At 51.1% G+C, this 17,613-nt stretch overlaps 1 protein-coding gene across 2 annotated transcripts in view; it reads left to right on the top strand.

Annotated features, from left to right (window-relative positions):
• The first annotated feature begins 3,143 nt into the window (after window positions 1-3,143).
• LOC143844073 (broad substrate specificity ATP-binding cassette transporter ABCG2-like) overlaps window positions 3,144-17,613 on the top strand; it is a 40,601-nt gene continuing 26,131 nt past the window's right edge. Inside the window, exons 1-6 of one of the 2 annotated variants that reach the window (XM_077351092.1) lie at window positions 3,144-3,409; window positions 4,282-4,575; window positions 4,801-4,860; window positions 5,232-5,346; window positions 14,777-14,929; window positions 16,345-16,502. In XM_077351092.1, coding sequence (XP_077207207.1) covers window positions 4,295-4,575; window positions 4,801-4,860; window positions 5,232-5,346; window positions 14,777-14,929; window positions 16,345-16,502 — 767 coding nt within the window. In that variant the 5' untranslated portion in view covers window positions 3,144-3,409; window positions 4,282-4,294. Of the gene's footprint in view, window positions 3,410-3,520; window positions 3,915-4,281; window positions 4,576-4,800; window positions 4,861-5,231; window positions 5,347-14,776; window positions 14,930-16,344; window positions 16,503-17,613 lie in introns of those variants that run through there. The other variant, XM_077351091.1, reaches the window with a different exon arrangement.

Genomic DNA, 17,613 nt, shown 5'->3' with positions numbered 1-17,613 from the left:
CCCCAACGTTGGGTGCTGCTGCTGACTGCAGTGAAATGGGGAGGCAGGTTTTTGCTGGCATGTCTTACTTAGGATGTGGGGAATCCAGTGCACGTGCATCACTCTCACTGGGACGGAGGCAAAGCAAGGTTTGAGTCCAGGGGCACCTTTAAGGCCAACAAAAGTTTTATCCCCAGCATGGTGCTAATGGTTGAGAACTGGCCTCTAACCTGGAGAGCTAGGCTTGATTCTCTGCTCCACATGCAGCCAGCTAGGTGAGCTTGGACTCATCACAGTCCTGTTAGAGCTGTTCTTGCGCAGCAGTTCTGTTAGAGCTCTCTCAGCCCCACCCATCTCACAGGGTGTCTGTTTTGGAGATAGGAAGAGAAAGCGATTGTAAGCCACTTTGGGTAGTGAAAAGCAGGGTATAGACACCAACTATTCTTCCAGAATTAAATTTTGTTGCATGCAATCAAGACAGGGATGCCAGCCCCCACATGGGACCTGGGTACCCCCAGAGTTACAGGTCACCCCCCCTGGAGAAAATGGTTGCTTTGGAGGGTGGACTCCATAGTATTTTACAATACTGAGGTCCCTCCCAGCCCCAAATCCTGCCCATTCGTGGCTCCACCCCCAAATTCTACAGGCATTTCCCAACCCAGAGCTGGCAACCCTAACACGAAAGCTTATGCCCAGAATTAAACTTTGTTGTGTGCACACAAAAGCCTTTACTCAGAATTAAACCTGTTGAATGCACTTTGTTGCATGCACACAGAAGCACATACCCCAAATCAAACTTTGTTGCACTGTGTAGCATGCATACTTCTTCAGAATCACCCAGAATTCAACTTTGTTGGTCATAAAGGTGCCAGTGGACTCTCTTTGTTCCGCTGCTTCAGACCAACATGCCCCCTTCCCCCCCCCCCGAATCTAGGCTGGAGCCAGGAAGCTGCATCGAATTCTCCTGAATAAACCACAGGGTGGCCAACAGGGTGGCCCACAGGGTGATAGCAAGTTAAATGGTAAAGGTATCCCCTGTGCAAGCACCGGGTCATGTCTGACCCTTGGGGTGACGCCCTCTAGCATTTTCATGGCAGACTCAATACGGGGTGGTTTGCCAGTGCCTTCCCCAGTCATTACCGTTCACCCCCCAGCAAGCTGGGTACTCATTTTACCGGCCTCGGAAGGATGGAAGGCTGAGTCAACCTTGAGCCGGCTGTTAGGAATGAACTCCCAACCTCATGGGCAGAGCTTCAGACTGCATGTCTGCTACCTTACCACTCTCCGCCACAAGAGGCTCTGATAGCAAGCTAGTGAGAAACAAAAAGCTTGTCTCAGTTTATGGGGTTATTTCAAAATCCTCCTCTCCCCAAATGAGCCTCTTGTGGCGCAAAGTGGTAAGGCAGCAGACATGCAGTCTGAAGCTCTGCCCATGAGGCTGGGAGTTGACTCAGCCAGTTGATTCAGCCTTCCATCCTTCCGAGGTCGGTAAAATGAGTACCCAGCTCGCTGGGGGGGTAAACGGTAATGACTGGGGAAGGCACTGGCAAACCACCCCGTATTGAGTCTGCCCTGAAAACACTGGAGGGCATCACCCCAAGGGTCAGACATGACCCGGTGCTTGCACGGGGGATACCTTTTACCTCTCCCCGAATGAGGTGGCTGGATGGAGTCACTGAAGCAGTCGGTGTGAGCTTAAATGGACTCTGGGGAATGGTAGAGGACAGGAAGGCCTGGAGGATCATTGTCCATGGGGTTGTGATGGGTCGGACACAACTTTGCAACTAACAACACTCTCCCCAAGCAACATAAAACATGAACTCTAGCCCCCTTTCCATTTGTCTGAGATCCAGAATGATGGTTCCTGCTGAACGATCTACTTTCAGGGGGGCTGCTGCTCTGATCCCAGGGGCAAGCACGCTTCTGACCCTCCACCTCCTCCTCCTCTCCCCCCTAGGCAAACTGTCTGGTTTTGCAAATGCTACAGATTTCAGCTTCCCACTTTTCTGCAGAGAGAGGGAGGGAAGTGGATCAAGTGTCAGGCGAGGGCAAGGGAAATCCACATCTGAATCCCCACTTGTGCCAGGGAAGCTTGCTAGGCTGACCCTGGGTCAGTAAACCTCTCTGCTTAGCCTGCCTCATGGGGCTGTGTGGTGAGGATGAAGAGAAGGAGCAGAGAAAGATTGAAGCTGCTTTAGGTCCCCATTGGGGTGAAAGGCAGGATATAAATACAGCAAATAAATAAGTACAAGTATCTTTTCACTAAGAACCGGAAACCCGGGGCTCTTTTTCTAGGGTTTATCTTTTATTCATTTATTTATTAACTAGGAGCCAAGCCTGTTGCATTCAGGCATACAAAGGGTGGGGTGGAAGAACTCAGCGGATGGCCTCTCCTTCCCCCCCCCCAGGACCTGGAAAGGCCTGGAGACCCCAGGGAAGGGAGCCCACTGGCAGGGGCAGCTCTCACGCAGCAGGGGTCTGCAGCCTCCGAGCCTCAGGGGGAAGTGGGAGGAGGAGGGGTGGTCCGAGGTGGAGGATGGAAGGTGATTGGCTGGCTGCTGGACAGACAGGCAGGCTGGTTGGAGGAGGAGGCCATGAGAACAGCTCCGAGGCCTTACCAGAAATATATCATGTGGAACAGACTGGATTTATCCAGGGCTGCTCTTTCCCGGTCCCACTTTTATCTCCCCCTCCCTTCTCACTTCACCTCACAAGACCCCTGTGGGGTTGGCTGGGCTGCGGGGAGGGGGGGAGGAGGGCGTGGCTGGGTCCCCTGGCTGGGGGCAGAGCTGAGCCTTGGCCAGAGCCATGGTGGCCTGCTCCCCCTGAGGGCACTCCCGGAGACTGGCGGAGGCAGGCCAGGGGGCTCCTCAGGGAATGAAGGCACCCCCCCCCAGCGCTGCCAATCTCTGGTGCCCGGAGATCAGGGAGGGTTGCCAGTCTCCAGGTGGTGGCTGGAGACCTCCTGAGATTGCCACTGCTCTGCAGGCGGGAGGTCAGTTCCCCTGAGGAAGGCGAGGGCCGGTCGCCCCGCGGAAGCCCCTCACCGCCAAGCCCCTTCGTCCCGTCCAGCCCGCCGAGGCTCCCGCACTTCCTCCCGAGCCCACAGCGGCCCGGCCCGCCCAGCGGCCTCAGCCGCCCGCCAGAGGGACCCCGCCAGAGGGCGGGACGGCAGGGCAGGGCCGGGCGGGGGGCGGAGGGGGCCGTCGAGCCCGCGCCCTTTCCAGCCCCGCCGCCCGGCGCCGCCTCGACTCCCTTCCCTCCCCCCCCCGCGCCCTGACCGCCCAACAGCAGCAGCAGCAGCAGCAGCAGCAGCAGCCCCGACGGCCGCCAGCGCAGCCCGCAGCAGCCGGCGGGAGAGGCGCGCCGAGCGAGGGAGGGAGGGAGGCAGGAGGGCGCCCAGCCACGGCCACGCTCGCTCCGGCCTCGGGTAAGGCGGCCCTCGGGGGGGGGGTCGGGGTGGGAGGGGCTGGCGGGTGCTGGAACGTCCCCGCAGGAGCCCCCTCCGCCCGCCGCCACAAGGCGTCCGGCCGCGCAGGGCACCCTTGGCAGAGCCGGGGCGCTGCGGCGGGGTGGCCGTGGGGGCCCCTCCTGGGCTGGGGGCCAGGCGCCCTCGCGCGGCTTCCCTCCCCTCGCCTCGCCGGGGAAGCGGGCGGCGGAGCGACCCTCTGAGGGCCTCCCTGGGGGGCGAGAAGGACGCCGGAGCCCCGCAGGCGCTCGCCGGCTGTGCCTCGGGAGGGCTCAGGCCAGGAGGCGATGTGCGCCGTGTTCGCTCCGCCGCCGCGCAGGGCAGGTCTGCCGGCCGGGCTGAAGGACGGGGCCGGGAGCGGCCAGCCTGGTTCAAATGCAGCCTTGGTGCCGGCGGAACTCGCACGCGGTTCTCGGGCTTCGCGCGGCCCCGGCGTCTCTCCACAGCCCCGCAAGGCTTCCCCCCGGTGGGCGACACACACGTATCGGTGACAGGACGGTCTCTGGGCACGTCGACCCCCTCCTGGGAGGGGAGGGAAGGGGCCCGGTGGGCAGGCTTTAGCAGGATAGGATTCATTAAAGGACAATGGGCAGGGTTGCCAATTCTGGGCTAGGAAGTTCCTGGAGATGTGGAGGTGGGTTTGGGGAGGGCGAGGGACCCCTCTGCCAAGGCTGATCCCTGCAGCTGTAATTCCAGCAGAGCTCCTAACCCTGAAATTGCCGTAGGGATTCCAGAATTGCTGACCGTTCCTCATCCCCCCAAGGCGCCAGTAGTTCCAACTTGGATGCAGACGTTGTGTTCAAATGGAAACTCAGACTGCTGTGGCTTTCCAGGCTCTTTGTCCGGATGGCGACGGTGGATAACAGCAAGGACTTGGTCAGCGTTGGCCCCATAGAGTTCAGCAAAGACGCAGCGGCGGCAGCAGCGGCTGGTCTCTCCTGCCAGACCACGGGGGATGCAGGCGGGCCAGAGGGCACCTTTGTGCGTTCCGTGCCAACCAGGGAATCTCTGCGCTCCCCTCGAGGCTCAGTTGTGAGTTTCCACAACATCCAGTATTCCATCAAGCGGTCCCAGGGACTCCTGAGCAAGAGGACAGCGGCGGAGAAGAAAATCCTTCAGAATGTGTAGTAAGTTGGCGTGGCTTTAGAAAAACTGGCCCACAGCGCAGTGCCCCCGCATATGATTCTGTACACCCCATTTCACGCTAGCAGGACACGTCTTCTTGATCTGGCAATGCAAGGAATTGCCCCGCTGTGTCACGGCAGAGTGATGTAGGACCCCCCCCCCTTCCCATGCCCCCTGCCAGCTCAGTATAATCGATGGAATTCCCTTCTCCTGCCTTTTCCTTCCAGCGGAATTATGAAGCCGGGCATGAATGCCATTCTGGGCCCAACGGGCAGCGGCAAATCCTCGTAAGTATCTCTGGGGTCGGCCCTCCGTGTTTCTGCCGCCCAGTGTGCTGAGCTACAGGGCTGTTGGTTGTTAACACAAACACGCTGTTAAGGCTACAGGCCCTGATTGGGGAGGAAGGCCCATTAACCTCAGTGAGACTCACTGCTGAGTACACAGAGGTCTGGGGAGGAGGCATTTTCAACGCATCTCAACCCACTGGCTGTTGACTAAACTTCCCTGCATTTGGTCATGCTTGCTCAGGGGTTATACAGTTGTTTGTTTGTAAGGCTCATTGAACCCCAGTGGGGGCAAAAAGGTGGAGGTAGAGATGAAATCAGTAAGCAAAAGAAAAGATGTCCTAACAAGCAGAGAAACCCTTCCTTTTCTACAGACTTCTGGATGTTCTGGCTGCTCGGAAGGATCCTGCTGGCTTGTCTGGGGATGTTCTTATTGACGGCACCCAGCAGCCGCCCAATTTCAAGTGCATCTCAGGATACGTTGTCCAGGTGAGTGTCTCACGGCAGCAGGAGAAAAGAGAGCCAGGGGAGGGGGGGAAGCAAAGGTCACGATCAAAGACTCTCCATTCTGGGGGGAGCCCGTTTGACTGCATCTTCCATCGGACCTTTGTTGGAATACTATGAATATTCCAGTGAGTTAACAGAGTGCTGTTTATGTGCTCTAATAAGAATAAACCAACAGAGACCCTTTTATCTTTGCAAACTAATATGGACCCTTTATTGTAAGGAAATCCATTCTAGACAGGATAAATTAGAGCAGGGGTGGGCGGCCAAGCTGTGGCTGTCCAGATGTCCAAGGACTACAATTACCATGAGCCTCTGCCAGTGCCATGCTGGCAGGGGCTCGCGATAGAATCATGGACTAATAACTCACTTCCGCACATGGGGCAAAATCGCATGAAGTCTCCTACCCTTAATTGCGTGATAATAAATTCAGCCATTTCTTTCCTCCACACTCTGCTGTGGCATCTCACGTTTCCCCCTTCTCACTAGCAGCGTAAAAGGCACTAGCAAGAGCAACGCACTCTTTTAGTCACAGCTCCTCAGCCTGTCAATCAACGGGGGCAACCAATCAGAGGTTTGTGTGCCTCCAAAGTTCCCCCGAGCACGAATTTTAATTTTTAAAACATTTGAAAGCTATGTGTGGCAATGAATATGCATTGCCACACAAGACAAAGCACACACACACACACACACAAATTCAGCAGGGCGAGGGAGGCAGATTCCCACCACTGCAGTAGATCAACCACCAGCTTTATCTAAGTAACCACCACTGCCATGGCCATCTCGCCGCCCAAGCCGTCAAACCCCTGTCCCTTCCGCTCCTCTTCTTAGCCCACTGGTCCTTCTGCCTGCCCCTCAGCCTTCCCCCTTGCCTTGGTCCTCTTCCTCCATGAACACTTCTGCAGTGTGGGCATCACTGCTGCGGCCTCCCCTCAGCACACGTACATGCGATCCCTCATGCTGCCACACCACTGCTGCCACCACCTCCCCCACCCGCACACGTGCTTCCCTGACTTCCTGCTCCGGGCAGGGGGGCACTGCGCTTTCGCTTTCGCCTTGAGCGTCAGAAACCCCCATGTGTTCCTGCCATTATTACATTTTGCTGTAAGTTGGAGTGTTCAGCTAGCTGGCCTTTGTACCCTGATGTAGCCCAGATGCCTTCGCTTGACACCCCAAGGTTGATTTCCTGCCCTTGTGTTTTACGCATACCAACCTCCCCCCCCCACAACATTCCTCACCTCCTCCCTTTTAGTGCCCTCTAATTTCCCCCCACCTTCCTGTCCCTTGAAGTCCAGGCTGTTATTTCTTTGTTATGACTCCTTTGAGCTGTGCCCCACTTCAGGGAGTTAGCCCAGCCCCCACCTCAGTTGCCAGTCGCCCTGTGGCCTTGTTCCCCCACACCTCACAACCAGGAGGTGTGTGTGTGTACGCGGGGGGGGGGGTGGCAAAAAGGCCTCATGGCATGTGCATGTGCATGTGCGGGGGGGGGGGGACGGCAGCAGTGGCGCCCATGCTTCAGAAGTCTCCGTGGAGCTAGAGGGCCCAGGCTCACGGGGAAGGCTGAGTGGGAGGCGCATGGACCAGCGGGGTGAGAAGAGGAGTGGAAGGGACAGGAGGTTGACAGTTTGGGCCACGGCGGCAATTGTTACTTAAAGGTGGTGGCTGAACTACTGCAGGAAATGGTGAGCAAGCAGAGAGGGCGGGACAGCAAACAACAGACTATAGTGCATTTGCCCCTCCATATGTTCTTATCCCTGGCCGCTTGCTCAACCCTGAGACACACAACAGAGGGCGGTAAATCAGCTTTCCTAGACTGACCACATCACACTTTAAAATGGCCACATCGCAAACCATCCTCCGAATGTTGTCGATGTCATTTGGAGGGGGCTCAATAAGCCGACAACATTCGGGGGCTGTGACACAAAAGATTCCTTGTGCAGAAATTGTAATAGAGTTGGAAGGGTCATCACAGTGGCCAACGCAATGCAGGAACTCACAACTACCTGCCCACCCACTCTCCATCTGCCTAAGTTCATAAAATCAGCCAAAGGAAGGATGTAACAAACCGTTATACAATTTAACAATGAATGAAGATGCAAATACAGGATATCTTATATCTTCTTTTTAATAGTAGTCAAACAACCAAAACGGACTCTAGATTTGTACAATTTTCAATGTAGCATTTTCATCAGTGGTTGTTTCCTGAATATGAAAGAATGCAATTAATACTTTTTTGTCAGTAATTATTTCCTACGTTCAAAAGAGAAGAACGTGTTTATCCTTACGCATTGGTTACTCCAATTTCCAACAGTACATACCTCGTATTACTATTTTAAGCACATAGAGAAATCAAATGTCATTGTCCCAATAGGCATCCTATAAATTAAAATATAAGTATGAATCAAGAAAATTGTTTTTACCTATCAGAATGAAAATACTAAAGGACCAAGTCGTACCAGCTAATATGTAATGAGGATCAAGTCCTTCACTAATTCTATAGTCTGAAATAAAATATCAACATTTTAGAGCTCATAAATCTATCTAGTTGTTATTAGGTGCGAAGTCGTGTCCAACCCATCGCGACCCCATGGACACTGATCCTCCAGGCCCTCCTGTCCTCTACCATTCCCCGGAGTCCATTTAGGTTTGCACCTACTGCTTCAGGGTCTCCATCCAGCCACCTCATTCTCTGTCATCCCCTTCTTCTTTTGCCCTCAATAACTCCCAGCATTAGGCTCTTCTCCAGGGAGTCCTTCCTTCTCATGAGGTGGCCAAAGTATTGGAGTTTCATCTTCAGGATCTGGCCTTCTAAGGAGCAGTCAGGGCTGATCTCCTCTAGGACTGACCGGTTTGTTCGCCTTGCAGTCCAAGGGACTCACAAGAGTCTTCTCCAGCACCAGAGTTGAAAAGCCTCAATTCTTTGACGCTCGGCCTTCCTTATGGTCCAACTTTCGCAGCCATACATTGCAACTGGGAAGACCATAGCCTTGACTAAACGCACTTTTGTTGGCAGGGTGATGTCTCTGCTTTTTAGGATGCTGTCTAGATTTGCCATAGCTTTCCTCCCCAGGAGCAAGCGTCTTTTAATTTCTTTGCTGCAGTCCCCATCTGCAGTGATCTTGGAGCCCAGGAAAATAAAATCTGTCACTATCTCCATTTCTTCCCCATCTATTTGCCAGGAATTGAGAGGGCTGGATGCCATGATCTTAAGCTCGCTCTTGTATAGTTCTTCTGTATAATTTTGCCACCTTGTTTTAATCTCTTCTGCTTCTCTTAGGTCCCTACCATTTTGGTCCCTTATCATACCCATCTTTGCATGAAACGTTCTCTTCATATCTCCAATTTTCTTGAAAAGATCTCTGGTCCTCCCCACTCTATTGTTTTCTTCTATTTGTTTGCACTGTTCATTTAAGAAGGCATTCTTATCTCTTCTAGATTTTCTCTGAAATTCTGCTTTCAGTTGGGTGTATCTTTCTCTTTCTCCCTTGCCTTTCACTTCCCTTCTCTCCTTAGCTATTTGTAAAGCTTCCTCAGACAGCCATTTTGATTTCTTGCATTTCTTTTTCTTTGGGATGGTTTTAGTTGCTACGTCTTGTATAATGTTGCGAACCGTCCATAGTTCTTCACGCACTCTGTATATCAGATTTAATTCCTTAAATCTATTTGTCTCCTCTACTGTATATTCGTCGGGGATATGATTTAGTTCATACCTGATTGGCCTAGTGCTTTTCCCTACTTTCTTCAATTTAAGCCTAAATTTTGCAACAAGAAGCTGATGATCTGAACCACAATCTGCTCCTGATCTTGTTTTAACTGACTGTATAGAACTTCTCCATCTTTGGCTGCAGAGCACATAGTCAATTTGATTTCTGTGTTGACCGTCTGGTGATGTCCATGTGTAGAGTCGTCTCTTGGATTGTTGGAAAAGAGTGTTTGCTATGACCATTGTATTCTCTTGACAAAATTCTACCAGCCTGTGCCCTGCTTCATTTTGTACTCCAAGGCCAAACTTTCCTGTTATCCCGGTTATCTTTTGGCTTCCTACTTTAGTATTCCAATCCCCCATGATGATAAGCACATCATTTTTTGGCATTGCTTCTAGAAGATGTTGTAGGGCTTCATAGAACTGGTTAACTTCATCCTCTTCAGCAGCAGTGGTTGGGGCATAGACCTGGATTACTGTGATGTTGAATGGTTTGCCTTGGATTTGAACTGAGATCATTCTGTCATTTTGGGGATTGTATCCCAAGACTGCTTTTCCTACTCTCTTATTGATTATGAAGGCTACTCCATTTCTTCTGAGAGATTCTTGCCCATAGTAGTATACCTGATGGTCATCTGAATTAAATTCACCCATTCCTGTCCATTTTAGTTCACTGATTCCTAAAATGTCGATGTTCAGTCTTGTCATTTCTTGTTTAACCACGTCCAGCTTGCCTTGATTCATGGATCTGACATTCCAGGTTCCTCTGGAATAAAAACCTTTACAGCATCGGACTGTCTTTTTGCTACCAGTTACTTCCACAACTGAGCGTCCTTTCGGCTTTGGCCCAGTTGCTTCATTCATACTAGTGCTACTTGTACTAGCCGTCTGCTCATCCCCAGTAGCATATTGGACACCTTCGGACCTGAGGGGCTCATCTTCCAACGTCATATCGTTTTGCCTTTTGAACTTGTCCATTGGGTTTTCATGGCAAAGATACTGGAGTGGTTTGCCATTTCCTTCTCCAGTGGATCACTTTTTGTCAGAGCTCTCTGCTATGACCTGTCCGTCTTGGGTGGCCCTACACGGCATAGCTCATAACTTCACTGAGCAACGCAAGCCCCCTTGTCATGGCAAGGCAGCGATCCTTGAAGGGGGATCGATCTATCTATCTATCTATCTATCTATCTATCTATCTATCTATCTATCTATCTATCTATCTATCTATCTATTGTTAAAACTGAAGTAGAGAATAATAGGTAGAGTGTGTGTATGTATGTATATATGTATGTACATGGATCCAAGGTGTGAGCTTTCGAGTGCAAGCACTCTTCCTCAGACTATGAACTGCCATCATGACAGTGGAAATATAAAGCAAAAATTAATTATGTAAAAATTAATTAGTAAACTGTGTCACACATCCAAATACAGCCATATGATAATTCTTTGCCAAAACAGCTGATCAGTCCCCTCGAATTCAGTTGTAGTTCACAAAAACATGGGAGAAATAAAACTGTCTAGGTCAGTGATCCCTCCAATGCCACAATCACTGGACCTAACAACATCATCTGCAACATCAAAGACTTATTCACTTGCTCATCTTCCAACATTGTATACGCCCGTGGTCCCCAACCACCGGGCCGCGGCTCCCCCCCCCCCGCCCCCCCCCCCCGCAGTAAGAAACTTCCCAGGCCACAAGCAAATCAGCCGCAAAAGCCGATTAGCTTGCAGCCCGGCAAGCTTCGTTTTGCGGGAGGGGGGGGGGGAGGGAAGCAGGGAAGCACAACGTGCATGCGCAGCAGTTTTGCTCATGCATGGAAGTGTGAATTGCCTCTGGTAATTATACCCAAGCCAAGAGAGTCACTCCGTGCCACACCTATACCTATTGAAGCTACAGTCTCACCAAAAGCAGGAAAGTTCCAAATAGAGACCTCTAGGGCTCTTAATTATAACAACTGGCCATGAACTCTTACCTATATCAACCACTATGTAGTTTGAAGTTATCTATCTGCCTATGACTCAAAGGAAAGGGGAGTGAAACGTCTGCAGTACTTATATTCAAGCCGTAAAAGGGGCTCTGTGCCACACTTAGGCTAATTAAAGCTACAATCTCACTGTTTTGACTATGTGCATATCAGCTTTTAGCCTTAAGCTATGGGAAAGCTTAGTCAAGGGCTAAGAATTACCTAAACAGGTTAAGGTTTAAGCTATAAGAACACTCCAACAGGGCTATGAGTGACCTAAACAAATTAAGCTCAGATCGTCAAAGCTGCACCTTGCAGCACCTGTGTCTCTTAAAGCTAATGTCTCACAGAAAGCAAGAAAGTTCCCAGTTCATGTTTAAACCCTTAGGGATCAAAGTATCTAGTAAATAAATATAAAAACTTTCACGTTGTCTCAAGATCTTGTTAATGTCCATCTTGTGGTGTCCAACATTCGAGATTTGCTCCACTCCAAAGAATTGTAAATCTTCCGGCTTGTGTCCTTTTTCAAGCAAGAGAGCCAGATTGGTATAGTGGTTAGGAGTGTGGTTTGATTCCCTGCTGCTCCCCCACATGCAGCCAGCTGGGTGACCTTGGGCTCGCCACGGCACTGATAAGGCTGTTCTGACTGAGCAATAATATCAGGGCTCTCTCAGCCCCACTTCCCTCACAGGGTGCCTGTTGTGGGGAGAGGAAGGGAAGGCAAATGTAAGCCACTTTGAGACTCCTTCAGGTAGAGAAAAGCGGCATCTAAGAACCAACTCTTCTTCTTCAAGTGAATCACCGTTGGGGCGTCCACACCCGGTGTCTGAATCTGGACTGGTGTCCTGGACGACTACAAATGCCAATGTACAGTTTTGCACACTGACATTTTATACCGTATATTTTTACTTGAACAATTAATAAACTAGTTGATCCTAATACAAAAACCATTTTGCGTTTAAAAAGAAGCTATAAGATATACTAATAGAGCCTCTTGTGGCGCAGAGTGGTAAGGCAGCCGCCTGAAAGCTTTGCTCATGAGGTTGGGAGTTCGATCCCAGCAGCCGGCTCAAGGTTGACTCAGCCTTCCATCCTTCCGAGGTCGGTAAAATGAGTACCCAGCTTGCTGCTGGGGGGTAAACGGTCATGACTGGGGAAGGCACTGGCAAACCACCCCGTATTGAGTCTGCCATGAAAACGCTAGAGGGCGTCACCCCAAGGGTCAGACATGACTCGGTGCTTGCACAGGGGATACCTTTACCTTTTTATAAGATATACTGTATTTCCATCTTCGTTCATTGTTAAATTGTATAGCCTAGGATAGGTTTGTTTGCTGTAGCCCAGGAGAGGTTCCTCTTTTTTTGGCTGCTAAGTTCCTAAAATCATCCCTGGGGGAGTTCTAGTCTGACTAACTCAGATTGATGGAGATGCAGGAATCCACGCCCTGCATGGAGCCAAGAGAAAGAAGGCAAAAGGCAGAAGAAAGATTTCCTGAGACAAAAGAGAAGCAACAGAGAAGAGAGGGAAGAGATGGGATGTGACTGAGCCTATCTGTCCCCCTCTGGATTCTGAGGCTCAGAGACAGGATAAAAGCCTTCACCTCCTAACAACTTTTGCTTGGGCAGGAGAGGCTTGTCAAGATGGGCACAAACAGTACTGCTTGTCAGAAGTCCCCGCAAATAGGCAAAGGGTTTCTCAAAGAGTTTATTTTTAAGGGATTGTGTTATTTCTATGCAGTACTGCATCCTCGATGTTAATTAAGAGGAGTGGAGAATCTTGAAGGCCAGAAGACAACTTGGAGGGGGGGGGGCTTCAATGCCTGTTAGATGTGAAAGGAAAGCCAGGGCAGAAAATGGCCCAGGCTGGCCTGATCTTGTCATGTCGTGGAAGCTAAGCAGGGCTGTCCCTGGTCAGTATTTGGATGGGACACCCCAACAAAGCCCAGGGTTGCTCTGCAGAGCCAGGCAAGGACAACGCCTGCGCTTCTCTCGGCTAGGAAGTCCCACGCGGTTGGGGTTGCTGTTAGGCTTTGGCGGCCATTCATGCCTGAAGCAGCCAGTGCCGCAGTGCGCAGCCGAAGCGCACCGAAGCGCACAAGCTTCGTCGCCACAAGTCGACTGTGTCTACTACCACACGGATAGTCTGGAATCCTGGTTGTGATGGCAATTCCACACAGAATTGTGTCGGCAGCCGGACTCCCCTGGTGTGTCAGCAGCCCAGGGCTGCAGCTCTTCCCTGCTATACCGTTTCCTCTCCCGCACTAAGGCTGGTGGAAGGGCACTAAGGCTGGTGGAAGGGCACTAAGGCTGGTGGAAGGGCAGCGCTGTCGGCTGCTTCTGTGCAGCTGCAGGTTGGGGAAGGAGAAGGAATAAGGTGGGGCTGCGGCACTGAGGAGAGCAGAATCAGGTGGAGGGGCTCCTGCTTCAAGGAGCATTTTCCTAACCCCACTAAGAAGCAAAGTGAATTACTGGAGGTGTTTGTAATTAAAGAGAGGGGAAGGGCAATTGCAATTGTATGGATAGCTATGTATCTGACCTATATATTTCAGCACAAACCCTACAAATTTGGGCAAAGGGTCAGGATTTCTCAGTCGCATCAGAATGTTTCCTGCTCTTTCTTTATAACGCACAGGGCAGCTTGAACAATAAGCCAGCTGCCAAAGGTCATCCTGGGGAAGAGTGGGTTACATAAATAGACCAATTCTACAAATATTTGCCTAGTGAGGAACTCTGTGCTGTGGGACTGACAGCTCCGCCCTACACACCAAAGCCCAACAGAATGTCATATCCACCACCCTGGAACACACCCTGTGACAACCGAGCTGTTGAGAGAGATAACATTAGATGTCTATGGAAGCTGGAAGGTTAATCATTTCCCAAAGGCTGTCAGGGATTTGAAGCTCTCGGCCACAAAGACAGGAGCTGTGCTGCTTTACAAGCCTGCCGTGCCAACTCTGGATGGGGAAATTCCTGGTGAAGTGGGCTGGAGCCTGGGACAAGGGAGTCTGGGAAGGAATGGGACCACAGCTGGGTAAAGGGCTATGGAGTCTACCCATCCAAGCAGCTGTTTTCTCCAGGGGGACTAATGTGGGTCGGTGCAATGCCAGGAGATTGCTAGGCCTCACCTGGGGGCGGGCTCCCCTACTCAAAATTACCAGCTACGGTGTTCCGAACTCACTATTGGAATCTCCGGTTTGCATTCCAAGATTGCAAGGCAATGTTTTCCCTGTTGGATCTCCGTGCCTGTCAGAATCCCACATGTATTTCTGCCATGATTTAGTAGCATGTCGTCCTGTTCAGATTTATTACCTTGCCGTGCCTAGGCCCAACTAACACCCAAGGAGGAATTCCCTTTGTAGTTTCCCAAGCAAGCCAGATGCCTTAACATTAATCACCTCCCTTCTCCCTCCCTTCTTCCCGTTGTCTTCTCACCCATAGTTGTTATCAACGTGTTGTGACTTCCTTTCCAGGGTATTGGTTTTATGTTCCCAGGAAGGGGGGCACCACCCCTGAACCCTATATGTGTCTGCTGGTACTCAGTATGTTAGTTCTAACTATGCCTTATGTGTAGCAGCTTGCTTTGCTCTAATAAAGAAACTTTTCTAGAAAGGTTTGCTTTTCTTGGAGTGAACGAAGTCTCACAATGCCAGGAAGAGATTTCCCTGCAGTTAATTTCTGCCTGACTGGTTCCTGTTACAGGGAAGCTTGTGCAAGAGTTTCCTAACTCTCCCGGATGATTTTGCTTTCAGGATGATGTTGTCATGGGCACGATGACCGTGCGGGAGAATCTGCTCTTCTCCGCAGCCCTGAGGCTCCCAAACTCAATCAGCTTCCCAGAGAAAGAGGAGCGGGTGACCCAGATCATCCACGAGTTGGGGCTGAGCAAAGTGGCGGATTCTAAGGTGACCTCCTCTTGGGGGAGAGGGGGGCTCCGGAGCCTGAAGGGCTCTTGGCAGAATCTAAGCTTATCGGAGCTGCTTGCAGGCCTTCCTGCGAAGACTCCCTGGGCTTTAAGGGACCAGAAGGGCATTCTGAATCCTGATACTCTGAGTGGAATCCCTGAGCACATGGGAGCCAGTTCAGTTTAGGACTCCAAACATGCAGGAAGAAGGTGCTGAACCTTCCTCCCCAACACACACCTGAAATGGTTCTGGCCAACATTTGTTTGCATTGCATGTAGCCCATCAGTAGCATGAAGCCTTTCCCAGTTACAAGGAGAGGAAAAACTCCACCTCCTTCCCATCACCCTGCTTATTTATTAGCAAATGAGAGTTTGAGAGGCACCTGAAAGCCTCATTGATGGCCTGAAGCCATAGAACAAAGTGTGAGTCCAGGGGCACGGTTAAGACCAACAAGGTCATGTTAAACTTTGGTGTTACCGGAGTGCATGGACACAAACGTTTATACTCCGCATTAAAGTTAGTTGGTCTTAAAGGTGCCCCTGGACTCAAACTTCATACTGTTTTTTTTTTAATTCTTAAATTCATAGCCCGCCACTCCCACAAGTGGCTCGTGGTGGGTTCCACTTCATCAGAGCCATGATGTGTGTCTTCCGTTGTCAGAGAGGAAATAACAGTAAGCAGTGGGGCCAGAAGTTCAAGAGACATACAGAGGACTTCAGTACCCATTACAAGGTCCTATGATATTTTCAGGGACTCCATTCCTTCCATAAATTCAGTTGCTAGGGTTGCATTACTAAGGAGAGCAGAGAGAGGGCTTATTCCAGATGCCACCGTGGTCCTGGTCCACATTGCTTATTAGACATCTCATCCTACCGGCTGCATTAGCCTGCACCATGTAATCTGCCTCCAGCTTCTGTGAGAAAGGCAGACTGCAAAGCACCTAAACCAACAAACTTTCTCCCACCTCCCTTGTTGAAAAGCTGCTCTCGATTGTGGGCAGTTGAACATACATGAAGCTCTGTGTGCTCAGACTGGCAGCAGATCCTCAGGGGGTCCGGCTGAAGGCAGTTCCCAGCCTCTTTGGCTTGGAGACTCGGATTGATTAGGCCTGGTGACTGGCTGTGGGAAAAACAAGACACAGAGCAGGCACGATGCAGAGAAAGTGCTGGAACCCGGAAGCCTCTGTCAGGCCAGGACCACTAGGTTGCCTCCTGCTCGGTCCTGTTGAACTGGAGCTGCTGCCAAGGATTGTGCCTGGGACCTTCTACAAGGCAGGCAGAGGGTCCTCTCCCCTTATTCTGAGATTGCCTGGCTATCTGCACGTGGCAGGACTTTCACTCCTGGTGGCCAATGGGTGGAGCTTGCAGGGGCTAAGCTGCTGTCTGGTGGTGACACTTTAAACTCCTCCTGTGCAGGTAGGAACTGAACTGATCCGAGGAGTATCTGGTGGAGAGCGGAAGAGGACCAACATCGGGATGGAGCTGATCACGGAGCCCCCAGTCCTGTTCCTGGATGAGCCCACCACGGGCCTGGATGCAAGCACAGCCAACGCAGTGCTCCTCCTGCTGAAGAGGTAAGAAACATCCGGAAGCACTTCCGGGATCGTCTTCCTTGGTGAGAAAGCCAAACAACCAAACAAGGTCCTGTTCTCCTTCATTGGGGCAATGCCTCTGCTTCCTCAGGTAGGTACGGCTATGAATAGGCAAATTGTGCCGCCACCTCTCTGGTGACCAGAGCCTGACCTCCCAGTTTGGACAGCCCTACTGCCCAGGTAGGTGACCGTGAGCCCTGCTCCCGATCAACTACAGGTAATGGGCCAGAAGTTTAGCCAAATTTGGGGACTCAGTTGCATATGCTTCCCTTCCATTATTTAAACATTTAAACTATGAACACATTGAGTTTAGCACTCTGAAAAAGCAGTGCAGTTGTTATGTGTCACTTTGGTTGGCTGCTTCTGGCTTCCAAATCAATAGACCCCATGTATGTGTGAACAAAGAGCCTCTTGTGGCGCAGAGTGGTAAGGCAGCGATATGCTGTCTGAAGCTATCTGCCCATGAGGCTGGGAGTTCGATCCCAGCAGCCGGCTCAAGGTCGATTCAGCCTTCCATCCTTCCGAGGTCGGTAAAATGAGTACCCAGCTTGCTGGGGGGTAAACAGGTAATGACTGGGGAAGGCACTGGCAAACCACCCCGTATTGAGTCTGCCATGAAAACGCTAGAGGGCGTCACCCCAAGGTCAGACATGACTCGGTGCTTGCACAGGGGATACCTTTACCTTTATGTGTGAACAAGAGAGACTTTCCTTGGGATGGGCACCTAAAAGAGTGAATTGAAACAGCCCAATTTGACTGGTATTGTAATAATTCAGTATGCATAAAGCACTGCATTTTTAGAAGTGGGGAAAAAACACTGAGAAATAACAACAATTTTATTTTTATAGCCTGTCCTTCCAAGTTGGGCTCTATTTGTGTGTGCATATAATATAGTAAACAGAGACCTCATCGAACCAGAACCAGAACCATTTCACCAAACGAAATCACTGTGCTTGGCTTTTCTGTGCTGTCCCACTTTTATCCAGTATTGTACCATTGGGAGGGCTTTCTGTATGTGAGCATGACTTTAGTGGGCGTAAACCATTGCATTCTCTGGGGCTGCACCTACCAGCCAGGAGGAAATGGTTCCCTT

This window comes from Paroedura picta, chromosome 8 (assembly GCF_049243985.1).
Source record: "Paroedura picta isolate Pp20150507F chromosome 8, Ppicta_v3.0, whole genome shotgun sequence".
NCBI lineage: Eukaryota > Metazoa > Chordata > Lepidosauria > Squamata > Gekkonidae > Paroedura > Paroedura picta.
The sequence above is the reverse complement of the archived record's forward strand: the minus strand, read 5'-3'. Positions and strand labels throughout refer to the sequence as shown.